Source organism: Pundamilia nyererei, unplaced genomic scaffold (genome assembly GCF_000239375.1).
Source record: "Pundamilia nyererei isolate P.nyererei 1_Seehausen unplaced genomic scaffold, PunNye1.0 scaffold00199, whole genome shotgun sequence".
Classification (NCBI taxonomy): domain Eukaryota; kingdom Metazoa; phylum Chordata; class Actinopteri; order Cichliformes; family Cichlidae; genus Pundamilia; species Pundamilia nyererei.
Window position 1 is genome coordinate 1,045,260 of NW_005187600.1, and position 11,411 is coordinate 1,056,670.

The 11,411-nt window shown below is 41.5% G+C and overlaps 1 protein-coding gene across 2 annotated transcripts; it reads right to left on the reverse strand.

Moving 5' to 3' along the window:
* Positions 1-837: 837 nt before the first annotated feature.
* On the reverse strand, positions 838-8,922 carry LOC102199700 (fizzy-related protein homolog). Of its 2 annotated transcripts, none has more exons than XM_005747550.1 (14): positions 8,773-8,922; positions 7,148-7,248; positions 6,731-6,850; positions 6,179-6,242; positions 5,962-6,089; positions 5,791-5,873; positions 5,526-5,709; positions 5,380-5,445; positions 5,194-5,296; positions 4,858-5,042; positions 4,525-4,758; positions 1,772-1,876; positions 1,561-1,653; positions 838-1,478 (listed from the first exon to the last, which is right to left on the reverse strand). In XM_005747550.1, the coding sequence occupies exons 2-14, from the start codon at positions 7,205-7,207 to the stop codon at positions 1,437-1,439; spliced, it is 1,467 nt and encodes a 488-aa protein (XP_005747607.1). In that variant the 5' UTR covers positions 7,208-7,248; positions 8,773-8,922; the 3' UTR covers positions 838-1,436. The 2 variants fall into 2 exon arrangements, with proteins under 2 accessions (XP_005747607.1, XP_005747606.1); XM_005747549.1 differs by having other exon boundaries at positions 5,962-6,092.
* Positions 8,923-11,411: the final 2,489 nt, after the last annotated feature.

Here is an 11,411-nt window from a genome sequence, read left to right on the forward strand (position 1 = left end):
ATTTATTGCACTGTTCAACCCCAAAATCTGATCTGCTACTCACATGACTTCTAATCAGTGACATTTGGTATATATACATGCTCATGACAACCTGCTGAAGTTCAAACCAAGCATCAGAATGGAGACGAAAGGTGATTTAAGTGACTTTGAATTTGCCGTGTTGATGTCAGAGGTCAAGGGAATACAACTCATTTCACCCAAGGGATGCAGAAGAGCACCTTTGAATGCAGATGAGTTAGAGCAGCAGAAGACCATACTTTGTGCCTATCAGCCAGGAACAGGAAATTGAGGCTTTAATTCATACTGGCTCACCAAACGTGAACAACAAAAGCTCGGTAAAACTTTGTCCGGTCTGATCAGGCTCAATTTTTGCTTTCACATTCACACGGTAAAGAGTTTGGTGCAAACAACATGAAAGCATGGCATCGCCCTGCCCCGTGCGAGTGGTTCAGGCTGGTTGATGGTGTTGTGATGGTGTGAGGAATATCATCTCGACACACCGGGTCCAGAAGTATCAGTTGTGCATCACTTAAATGCGACAGCCTACCCGAGTTCTGCTGCTGACCATGTTCCCTTATGACCACAGTGTACTCATCTTCTGATGGTTGCGTCTGGGGAGGATAACGCGCCACATCACAAAACTCGAATGATCTAAAACTGTTTGGTTGTTTTTTCTTAAACACTGCAACAAGTTTACCAGAATCTCTGAGGAATGTTTCCAGCAGCTTGTTCAATTTATGCCGCGAAGAAATTCTAACAATTCTGAATGCACTGGCGGGTTTTCCATCCACGCTGCACAAGTTGTGAAAAATAAATAAATAAACACAAAGTCAGAAAGTGGCTCCTGAGTATCTTTTATTTGTTTTACTGCAAATAATCAGCAATTCAGTAGACGTCTAAATGCACAGCATTAGACTTTGTGTACTCAGTCACCTCCTCTCAACCACAGTCCAAAGGTCACAATAACCATGGTGCTTGTTTTTTTATTTATTCATAGTATAATATGTCATTAAATCACTCCAAACCTCCATCCTATGAACAATGGTGTAAAAATAAGTCTCTGAATGTCTTTTGTATAATAAGTGTGTTAAATAAATTAAATCTGAGGTAAACAAAACACATTTCAGATGATACCAATATTCTTAAGGCTTGTGATTTCTACTTTTGTATACTGACAAAAAAAGAAAGAAAAAAAACCCCACCCACTTTTACATTTTTTAAGCATATAATACAAATAATACACTCACAGCAGGTGCAAAAGAATTTTTCACACAATTTTAAAAAATAAAAATAAAACTAGGTGTTGCTGTCATTCCCTTTGTGAAAAGAAAACTCACAATAAGCCTCTGATTGTACTTTATGTCTTTAGCACCGGGCGGCTGAGCTATCCGCCGATGATGGCAGGATTTTATTTCTTTTAAAAAAGGTGCTTAAAGTCACCGTATCCTCTTGAAGAGATTTAAAACTGATACAGATTCCTGAAACAAAAAATGAAGAAACTTGGTTAATGTTTTCAGCAGGTATTAAAATGGGCGGGGTTTGTTGTCGATGCTTTCTCACCTTTGTCGAGCGCGTTTTATTGAAAACGTTCCAGAAGCGTAAAGTCTCGTCTCCAGCTCCCGTCACGATCGCCTCACCGTCTGGAGACATGGCCTAGAGAGTACAACAAGTCATTCGAATTTTATCTCAATAATGTTCTTATTTAAAGTAAAGCGCTATATAAATACAGGCCATTTATATTATCAGTGGAGAAAAAAAACCCCAGACTGACCAGGTAGAGCACTCGGTAGGAGTGTCCTGTAAGCTTGGCCACCTGAGTGAGAGCTGGATATTTCCACACCAAGATTTGATTCTGAGAGTATCCGTGGGTGCTTACCTGAAAAAGAAAAGCATTTGTTTGCTTTTTGTTGTTTTTAACAGCGAACTCCAGTTCGTGTATGTGTGCTGAAAAAGCAGGAGTCGCAGGAATGATCCGAAAATGGGTTTTCATTTATTTACAAACAGTAAATGTTGAGCTCATGAAAGAAGTCAAAGAAACAGTGAACTGTGACCTCAACAAACCAAACAAACATGAGTGACCTAAACAGGAAATGACACACATATAATGGCTGATTAGACCACTATGACACAACAGAAGTAAACAAACCACAAAACGATGCAGCACAGTGTTAATAAACTAAACACCAAAGAAGAAAATCAAAACTAAACCCTAAACTCAAACATTTAACTAAAGAAAACACACTTTCTCCCCCTTCAGCAGGAGGTGGTGGTGCGGTCCAATCATCCCCTCTATGCATTTCACTACTTTAAACGCCACCTTTTGTTTCCTTTACCTGTTTCTTACCTGCCACGATCGGTGAGGGAGGCCAGACAAAGATTATACAAAAATCAAACCAAGAATCAGAAATAAATTGGTATAAATACATAAGCAAACTAAATGTGCGCGCTTACAAACAAATGTATCCAAACCAAACAAACTTACTGCAAACTGAAGTGTGTTATTATTATTAATGAAGAAATAAAGAATACATCAGAGTTACCGACTTTTAGAGTGCAGTCATGGGTGTGGCCATCACAGTATGTAAAGGCGATATAGCTGAATTAACAGCGAGCTTAATCTCTGAAAACCTCTTCTTTCTTTCGGGGTCGCCACAGCAGATCATCTGCCTCATCTCAGCCTATCCCCAGCATCCTCCTCTGTCGCATCAACCCTCTGCATTTCCTCCTTCACTGCATCCACGAACCTTCTCTGTAGTCTTCCACTATCCTTCCCTCTGCACAGGTCCAAACCATTATGTTACCGGTTTTATGGGGTAGCTGTTGAACCCATTCTCCATAACGGATAACCTTTGTGTCAAGCTCGGATCACAAATTCAAAATGTCATTAAAAGGGCTGGAAAGATGATTAGCATGCTCCATCCATCTTCCCCCCAGAAGATATCTGAAGAGTCAGTGATTGAGTGGGTTGGGGGGGGATCACTAAAGATATAAATCACGTCCTTAATAATAAAGAGCATGACTGATGAAGAATAAAGTACGAGACTCCTGCCTGACACAATCTGTCATCCTGCTCATCACTAATACAAAATGATTAATCTCTTTATCTGTGTATTCAAAGTTCACATTAAATCAAACATGACAGTTACCTTATGTGACAGTAAGACTCACCTACCTGCCAGTTTTGGGTCCAGCAACGACAAATCAGTAATTTTGCAGCTATTCTTAATTCTGAAGTTTGTCATTTTCAATAAAACACACAAAACAGGATTCATTCTGCACTCGTAGGTTTACGCTAATTTTACATGCAACGAAACAGAGTTGAGTTTTAATCTCCCTCACTCATGATTATAGAGCTGAGGTCGATCCATGCAGAAGCCCCTGGAGCTGGCCAATCAGAACAGCTCTGTACATGTATCCAATCGACTTCAGAAAATGCTCTTAACTAGGGATGGGTACCGGTATCCGATGCCATAATGACATACACGGTAGTAACCAGACCGAAAAGCAGCGCACATTTCAGTGCTTTTTTCCCCTGAGATGTCACACACTTTGGATTCTAGCCAATCATTTTACCTTTCCAAGGATAGTAGGCGGGCCCAGGTACGTACGTTCTTTTAGAGCAGAGCTACAGATTAAAAATGTCCAAGGCGAAGCGGTCAAAGTCTGGCTGTACTTCACAGCAAAAGATGCAAACTCAGCAGCAACAAGTGCTTTAAGCTGATACTGTGATACTGTCAAAGGAGGTAACACCTCGAATCCGATGAAACACCTGGCGACGCATAGCGTGTTTTTTTTAAAAGCCGAGAAATGCGCCGTATTTGATAGCTTGCTGCGAGACCTCACACCGAGCGCATCTACTGCGGGTGTGGTGCCTGTTATCGGACCCGGAGTTAGCAACATCCCCCAAGAACCCGAAGAGGAGAGTCCTGGCCCCTAGCCCTGCCAGTGTAGCAGAAATGATGATGATGCAGCAGCAGCCGTTCTTCTCTGCGTGAGTAGCTTCATGTTGTTCGTGTGTAATTTACGTTGAGTAGGCTAACCACGTTATTACATTAATGCATGTAAGGTGAACTAGCAAACATCATCATAGCTACATGCAGCTGTCTTCTTGTTTGATGGCAGATACTCCCTTCACCCTGGCCAAAAAGGCTAAAATGACCAAAGAAAAAGTGGGAAACAGTTAAACATGAGAGATTTTTGGACAAAGGTTGTGTTTTTTTCCATTGTTTAAGCTTCCAGCCAAGAGTGATACCATATATGCCCCAAAACTGCAGAAAAAAAACGAGAGGTTTTTGGACAAAGTTTGTGTTTTCCGTTCTTTAAGCACCGGTTCGAGCACCGTTTAAGCACTGGCACCGTTTCAAAAGTACCGGTTTGGCACCGGTATTGGATAAAACCTAAACGATACCCATCCCTACTCTTAACGCATCGCTGCTGACCTACATTTTTAATCAGTGTCTTCACAATTACAAATGGTAATAAATCCGCGGACAGCACATCCACTGTGCATGTGGGGTCTCTTACCAGCTCATTAGCATGTTTGGACCAGGCCAGGTTGCAGACCTGAGAGCCGGTGTCCATGCACTGCAGCGGCTGCGATGTCAGGGTATTCCAAAATCTAATGCAGCGGTCGGCGGTGCCGCCGCCCGAGGCCAGCAGGCCGTGCTGATGGGGGGACCAGGCGATGGCTTTAACTGCAGCCAGGTGATCGATGTACGTCTGCACGGGACTGAGCGACGAGTGGTTCCACACCAACAGCTAAGACCACAAATCGAACACATCATCAGTGAGCAAAGCAAATCCGTACAGTCTTTGTGGTTGATTAAATATCAATATCATCATAAAAAACAAAACTACCTTGTTGTCATTTCCACCAGAGGCGAGCAGCTGGTGGTCAGTGCTCCACTTCAAACCGCACACTTCCTGTCTGTGTCCCTGCAGGCGCCTCTCTGACTGCAGCGGAGGCGTCCGCGCGTCTCGCTGGAGGATCATACGATCTCGGCTTCCCGAAGACAACTGGTCGGCGTTCCAAGCCAGAGCTCCTGTAATCAGAGTAACTTTAACTTAAGCCTCAGCTTAGACAGTCTTAGTTGCTACGCTTTAATGACCTCCAAGATGTCTCAACTTTATCCTGGCTGATTTTTCAAGTATTCCTTTAGGATCATTTCTGAAGCCACGATCACACTAACTCACCAACTCTGGCTGTGTGGCCCTCCAAGGCAAAAAGCTTTTTGCCAGCAGCAGCATCCCAGATCTGAACATAGCCTTTGTGAGTTCCCACGGCTACAAGGTTACCCTAAAACAAAGTGCAAAGCATCTTCTTAATAACAAAAAACAACTAACAGGTTTCTTTGACAGTAGTCTGCTACGTGTACTTACCCTTTCAGACCATCCGACCGATGTGACAGAGTCGCCCTCTACTGACAAATCGCACAGTCTGGTCACCTGAGGACACTTAGCTAGTGAGTCACTGTTGCACAGCACAGCAACAATATAAACAGAAATTTACACTCCAGTATCGGTACCTGGCTGGTGCATGCGCTCCACAGGTAAACACACGTGCCCAGCCCCACACTGAGCATATTAAGAGCCGACCAGTCCACCAGGTTAAGATAAAAGTCATCCTGCAGCTCTGGAGCATCCAGGACTTTAAAGGGAATCTTGGAGATCTTGCGAGTTGGCTTCCTTGGTGAACGCAACAACTTCTGACTGCAACAGGAAGTTCAGGTATAACGTGACTCCAAAGTGCAGGGATGATCTCAAACTTTAGAGCTCAAACAGCGCTCTTACCTTTTATTGCTGACGGGTGATAACGAGTAGGGAGAGACGTTGGCGCCGTCTTCTGATGACAAGCTTTTGGTGTTGAGCGAGTACTGAAAAGTAAAGGTGCATCATTAGAGCAAACAGAGGTCTGATCAGAGCACAAACATGGATGACCGAGAGAATCTGAGACTTCCATACAGAGAAGAGACTCCTCTTCTCGGGCGGGGACGATTGCAGACGTCTGTCCTCCGTCTGGGGATCTTGGATCTTTTCTATTCCTGCTCCCAACAGCTCATTCTTCAGCAAAGCAGAGTAGGCCTGCCCGTCTGCTACAGCAGTGATATTTGATTCATGTGCAGGTATAAAAGAATAACAAGGAAACAGCAAAATTTAGACAATTTCAAAACATATTCACCTTTGATATTGTCAGAAGAGGCATCCTTTGTTTTTTTGTTCACAGTCGGTGACTTCTCATTTTCCTGCACATAAATCAAAAAGATTATTGATCAATTTATAACATTTACACTGTAAATTATTTCACACAACAAACCAAGCAATCATCATTCAAGGGTTCGTCTTCATTTTTACCATTTTAAACATTTGGAAAACAAACATGACAACTTTAGAAAATATGAAACAGGAAATCTGAGTCTTCCCTCCATAACCCGAACCAGCCGACTTACACGACTATTTAATTTCCACTAATTCATGAAGTTGCTGTCAAAGCCCAGAGAGGAGCGACCTCACCAGCTGTGGACACTGAGACCGTTTCCCTACTGTCGGCTATTTTCGCTGCTTAAATAAAACACAGAAGTGCTCTGAGATGCTCTTTCAAGAATTTTTGAAAAACTTAAAGTGACAAAACAAAACAAAACATTTTTCCACAACGTCAGAATTAGAACTTGAACCACTGGGTGTGTCCACACAGCTCTCTTACAAAAACCCAAAACTTAAAACACAGCCTCACGTTGATCCTGTGAAAGTTGATATTCCAGTTTGCCCCCGCTCTGGTAGGTATGAATCGGTCTCCAAGCTTAGTGGGCGAGGACAGTGGTGAGCCGGCGGGTGTCCGACTGTTCTGCAGTTTCTGCAACACAAACATTTATCATTAAGTATGTTAGTTTATGAACACAGAGGTTTGTTAGTGATTACGTCATCTAAGATCTAACTTAATAATGTCACACATTCAGCACTGATGCACATCTTTATTAAGTTCCCATACTACAGCCAATGTGGTTACAATATCTGAGTAGATAAAAGAATAATTCTCTACAAGGAATAAATTAATAAAGCAAATTTCAAATCAGATGAAGGGATGGAAAAAATGATATATTATTAATGATGAAAACTAGGAAGAGGAGGAGAAACTAAGCGAACGACTCACAAAGATGTCATTCTCGGTGTTAATTTGGCGTAGGAGGCGATGTTCATAGTCGGGATCCATCCTGGACCCTGAACCCTCAACCGCAGAGTGGGAGGACACAGCTGTGCAATACAAACAAGGGAGTTAATAAATAAACAAGCAGTTTAATCGAGACAATGTAAAAGTCATCCCATTGTGATAACACTTTCTTTGCAACCACAATCTTTGCCTAAAAGTTTTTATGGACCAAGTTTTGGATATATAAAATGAACGCTGTGAAATTTTTGTGTTTTAAGATATTTAGATTTTACAATAGTCCACCCCCCATCATAAAAAATAAATCAAGATATGTAATTTGGAACCAACACATCAAAAAAAATCTAAAGTTGAACAAAAATCAGGCAGTCCTACAGAGTACCATCTGAAAATTCTAGGATGGTGTTTTATTTGTATCAAACTATGTGCTGACATTTTTGTTTTTGTCATATTTACTCAACCAGCATCACAGTTGAGTAAAAATATGGAGATTTTGATGAAGAATTTCAAGTTAAAAGTGTTTCACATGTTTTCTTTTACATTATTGTGAAGTTTGACTTTATACTGTTTGGAAATGATCACTCTTTTGCAACATGAATGTATTAGTTTGTGCTCAAACACGGGACTTCACAGGACCGCTTTGACACTTTTAAAGTACCCGTTCCTAACTAGTGGTTCATTTTTATGGTAAGAAAGCCCAAAGGATACATCAGACTTTTATCTTTAATACTTTTTGAGCTGTCCAAGTTCAAACATTGCCTCAGATTTCAAAGTGTGAACAAACCTGCTGGAAACCCCATTTTTCTAATAAAATTATCTAGAAAAGCATCTTATAAAAGCTTTAAACTTCACAGAAATCTGTATATATTAATACAATTTGGAGCATTAAACTTTTAGGTACATCTGGGATGGTCGAGCAGGAGGACCATGAGAATTATATTGTGCCCACTTTTTCTTTTGTTGCTTTATGTCTGTGAAGGTTCTCAGTCATCGTAGTCTAAGGAGCTTGGAAAGAAAAGCGTCTGGACTTCTTTAAGTTGCTTGAAGTTCAGAACTGAAGAAGCTTCTCGGATGAGAGGTGAAACGTCTTCAAGCAACTTAAAGAAGTCCAGACGCTTTTCTTTCCAAGCTCCTTTGGCCTTTTGTTGCTTTGTTTTTGTGGTCACATTTCAGGTGGACGCAGTCAGAAAATTAGAGTAAAGACGGGGTTTTTCTGATTTAAGTTTTAAAATGATAAAAGCAAGAAGTTATTTTAAAAAAAAATGTTGTTAAGTCGCCATCTTGAAGTTGTAGCAGGCTAAAAGCAGCAGTTTCAGTGCTCACCTGCTAACTGTGCACTGCAAAACAAATCGATTACTCAACTTTAAATAAGCAGAACATTTAGCCCCAACTACACCGAATCAGTGCTAGTTTCAAAAGCACTAATTACCTCAGAGTAACAGCACAACTCATTATTAACCAGTTACAGAATCTAACATGCTTCCGAGATTCATTTGTAGCTAAATGTCTTCAAAGACGCTTATTTGTGCTAAATTAGAAGCAGCCAATGATAACTACCGTTAGCTTACTTAGCTAAGGGCTATCCGCTCATATTTGTCGGGACAGCATACCTAAAACGAGCCAGCTCCGGCAGACCACCTCCGGACAGAAACAGCGGGGGCAGACGATCCGGACCGGCTATTTAAAACCATTCAGGCTCAGGTGCGGCTTGTTGTTTAGCTGAGGTCTACGTAACATTGCATTGTGGGAGTTTTGTGTCACTCCGGTGACGTACATCATAACACGGAAGTGTCCATATTTATTGCCGCAAGCAGGATGCTGTAAGGTGGGATACTGGAGCCAACTACCGGGAAAAAGAAGTTTTTTAAAAGTAGTGATCGTGGATAAAGACTGACACGGTTAGGATGTTATATTTATCCCAATATCTGTGCTACAGTTAAAGTGATGTCATAAATTAGTCTCACCAAATGGTCCAAAATATTAAAGGGGAAGCAGTTTAACATCAACATGAGTCGTGCTGGGAACTTCTGATGCAGCAGCTCAAACTTAAATAAAACCATTAAAAGCGAACACCTCCTGCCATTGTGTTTCAGTTACCTGTAATACCCACGTTTCAAGTATAGAGGGAGCACTCGACCCATAGCTGGATAGATGCTCACGGCATACATCTTTAGAAGAACAGAACAGAATAAATAGCCACTTTATTGTCATTCAGCACACACACCAGTTAGTGCACATCAGAATATCATTTTGGTGCTTTTATTCACCATTGATTGTACAATATAAATAACAAATAAATCTAAATCTAGGGTATGAAAAGAATCTATGCACACTTTAGAATATAAGAGAAATTTATATACATTATTTAAAAAAGAAAAGAAGAAAACTTGCACAGAATACTGGGAAAATAAAACAAAAAACATACGTTGCACAGCAAAAATAACAGTATTTAATAACTTAATAACTTCTGACATAATCCTGGCTGGACGTTTGACCACTCTTCCTGCATGGACCAAGCGTAGTCCACTTTCAGTAGGGTTGAGGTCGGGTCTTTGAGAAGGCCATTCCAGATGTTAATGTCAACCTACAACCAGTTTTGATGTGTGCTTTATATCACTGCTGTGTTTAAATACCCACTTGTGTCCCAGTTTCAATTGTCTGGATGTGGACTGGAGGTGAAGATTCCTCCTCTTCATTATTCCATCCACTTTTTGCAGTGTAGCAGTCCCACCCAGGGCACGGTAAATGGTAAATGGCCTGTATTTGTATAGCGCTTTTACTAGTCCCTAAGGACCCCAAAGGGCTTTTACACATCCAGTCATCCACCCATTCACACACACATTCACACACTGGTGATGGCAGCTGCATTGTAGCCACACTGTTTGAATTTGTAATTCTTGGAATCTGCAGTTGTTTGGAGACGGCTCCAGAGACTTTTTTCCAACTTGTGTAAATGTACATTTCTTCTTTATAGATATTGACGGAGTTTTTTGGGTTTTCACATTGTTCTGAGTATCAGTGAATCTACTGAGTGCTCTCAAGCAAATCCTTCTCATGCAGGCAACAAAAAACTACCAACTGTAGTCGATCACGACCACCACAAAGAAGGTAATAGAAGTTCACCATCTCTTTTTTTGTATCCACGTGTCACAGTAAGCAAATGAAAGTATTTTATGCATTTTTAATGAAAGCCGATCACAAACCTCAGTAAAGTCAGTGGTTTCAGCTTCTGAGGATCTACTTTCAAACTGTTTAGAGGAGGGATATTGGCTTTATTGGACAAAGAACGATGAATAAGGAGGAAAAGAGGAAGACCACAGAGAAGATCCATGGATGCAGCAAAGGTGGACATGCAGAGGGTTGGTGTGACAGAAGAGAATACCAGGGATCGAGTGAGCTGGAGGCAGATGATGTGCTGTGGTGATCCCTAAAGGGAGCAGCTGAAAGAAGAAAGACAGGGTTCAGTGAGAAATCAGGGAATCAATAACAAAGTACGAGTACTCTGCTGGTCCTGCGCTGGGAAATTCAGCTGTAGAAATAAAAGCTTCAGCTATGATGATCTAACATTATGTTAAGAAGAAATATCCTCTCTGCCTTCATTTTTCCAGCACAAACCTGTAGTGTAACATCTTACTGAACAACAGTCAGTAAATTGGATGCTTAATATAAGGTGGGATTGTGTCTTCACTTTCCATTCGGGCTCATTGTCTGCTACAAACTCTGCTGAAACAAAGTAAGATCGCAGCTCTTCTGAGAAAAAAAATGCAGATGGAGTGACTCACAATGAAATATTTGATCATCTAATCAAATCTGAAGCCTGGTTTTGTTTTAAGAGAGTCTGGGTGTATTTTTAGACCCGACAGCTTGCGTGTCCCACTGTCCTGCTCTAGATGATATTGTAACAGGATTATAGAGTCATAAAGTGAGTGTGTGTGTGTTTGAATGTTGCATGCTCATCCAAACAGACTGCTGAAAGTACTTTCTGCCACCGCCTCCCTCCATACAGTAAAGTGGCCTTTGAAATGCACAGCTAATGACCATGCAGCAGCAACAAAAGCCTGAGCACTGGGCCTTTAATGCTGCCAATTGTAGTGATGATAATCACACACTGAGCGCAGAGAGGGCTTCCCCCCCCCCCGTGAACTTCACTGTGTGTTTTCTGGTGAGTGGGCCTAAAGAAATTTGCCACATCAGACACACAACGTAGTCCTGCAAGTGTGAACGAAGCATCGCATCGCATCACCCCCCC

What these genes read in the sequence shown, in the direction of transcription:
- LOC102199700 (XM_005747549.1), bottom strand. Translation starts at nt 7,207, where the DNA reads ATGGATCCCGACTATGAACATCGCCTCCTACGCCAAATTAACACCGAG. An exon ending in TCACCCGTCAGCAATAAAAG is followed by an intron (nt 5,710 to 5,790) that starts GTAAGAGCGCTG and finishes TTCCTGTTGCAG; the next exon opens with TCAGAAGTTGTTGCGTTCAC. An exon ending in GGAGCGCATGCACCAGCCAG is followed by an intron (nt 5,446 to 5,525) that starts GTACCGATACTG and finishes AAGTGTCCTCAG; the next exon opens with GTGACCAGACTGTGCGATTT.